The sequence below is a fragment of the Manacus vitellinus genome, unplaced genomic scaffold (assembly GCF_001715985.3).
Source record: "Manacus vitellinus isolate BGI_N305 unplaced genomic scaffold, ASM171598v3 scaffold_64_pilon, whole genome shotgun sequence".
In the NCBI taxonomy this organism is placed as follows: domain Eukaryota; kingdom Metazoa; phylum Chordata; class Aves; order Passeriformes; family Pipridae; genus Manacus; species Manacus vitellinus.
The window spans coordinates 876,938-878,497 of record NW_021940718.1 but is presented as its reverse complement, the minus strand read 5'-3'; the positions used below and the strand labels follow the sequence as shown (position 1 = coordinate 878,497).

At 54.5% G+C, this 1,560-nt stretch overlaps 1 protein-coding gene across 1 annotated transcript in view; it reads right to left on the bottom strand.

Moving 5' to 3' along the window:
- Positions 1 to 1,560, bottom strand: part of LOC103766916 (fibrillin-2) — a 143,142-nt gene that overhangs the window by 15,021 nt on the left and 126,561 nt on the right. Inside the window, 2 exon segments of the mRNA XM_029963865.1 lie at positions 3 to 62; positions 1,145 to 1,270. Coding sequence (XP_029819725.1) covers positions 3 to 62; positions 1,145 to 1,270 — 186 coding nt within the window.

The following is a 1,560-nucleotide window of genomic DNA, read 5'->3' as shown; positions in this document are numbered from 1 at the left end:
CTCGGTGTCCACGCAGTCCCCGTGGCTGCACACGTTGGGGATCTCCTGGCACTCGTTGCGACCTAAAACGGAGCCAAGTGGGCACTGGTGAGCAAAAAGGAGGGAGCAGGTGGGAAGAGCAGAATCACAGAACGTGCCCAGTTGGAAGGGAGCCACCAGGATTGTTGGGTCCAGCTCCTGGCCCTGCACGTGAACCCACAAGATTTACGCACTCAAAAAACCAAAATTCCGTGTAATTGGAAAATGTGGCCCGAGCTGCACTTCACAGTGACCTTTTCTCATCCCTCAGGAGCCCACAGTCCTTGGGAATTGCACCAGGAAGTCCAGATGTGCCACAACCACAGCACAGCCAGGTCAGAGTCCCTGGGGAGTGGCAGAAGAGCAGCAGGGGACTGGCATGTCCTTCGTGTGCCAGGCAAAGCATCACCAGCTGGGTGAGGGAGGGGGTTGTCCTGCTCTGCTCTGCACTGGGAAGGCTTCATCTGGAATATTGTGGCAGTTTGGGGCACTGCAAGAAAGATCTGAAGCTCTTAGAGAGTGTCCAAAGGAGGAAATGTGGGGAAGGGCCTTGATTTGGAGCCTGAGGGCACTTGGTGGGTTCAGCTGGAGAAGAGGAGACTGAGGGGAGAGCTCAGGGCAGGTACAACTTCCCCATGAGAGGAAGAGGAGGGACAGCACTGTGGGGACTCCAGGGAATGACCTGGAGTTGTGTCAGGGCTGGGTTGGGTTGGACATCAGAAAAAGGTTGGATATCAGAAAAAGGTTGGATATCAGAAAAAGGTTGGATATCAGAAAAAGGTTGGATATCAGAAAAAGGTGAGATATTAGAAAAAGGTTTGATATTAGAAAAAGGTTTGATATTAGAACAGGGTTGGATATTAGGAAAAAGTTGGATATTAGAAAAAGAGGCTGGTTGGGCACTGCCCAGGCTCCCCAGGGCAGTGGGCACAGCCCCAAGGCTGCCAGAGCTCCAGGAGGGTTTGGATGACCCCCTCAGGGGCGCGGGAATGGACCAGGAGCTGAACTCGACCCCTTCCACCTCGGCACATTCTGCAATCCTGTGACCCCAGGGGGTGCTGTGCCAGCCCAGCCCCTCAGGCAGGGGGATGTGTGTGGAATAGGTGGCACAGGGGTGCCCTCTTACCCACGCAGGCCCCGCTGGGGGACAGCTTGTAGCCCGTGGAGCACTCGCAGCGGTAGCTGCCCGGGATGTTGATGCAGTCGGCGTTGCGCTGGCACAGGTTCTCCCCACTGCTGCACTCGTCGATGTCTGTGCCAAGGACAGGGAGGGAATCATGCCTGGCACGGGGGGTTGGCACCGAAAACATGGGGGGAACACCGTGGGAGGGGGGATCCATCGGGATAAATTGAATTTTCCCGTTATTTTTAGCGTTAGGAAGCGGGCGGTGCTTGGGTTTTAGGGAGCACAGACAGGGGGGGTTCCACACAGAGACCCCCCCACTTCCAAACTTCTCACTGTTTATACTCTGTTAGCAATGAAATCAGGGTTAATTTCCTATAAATTCTCTTCATTCTTAGCAAGGAAATCAGTGTTAATTT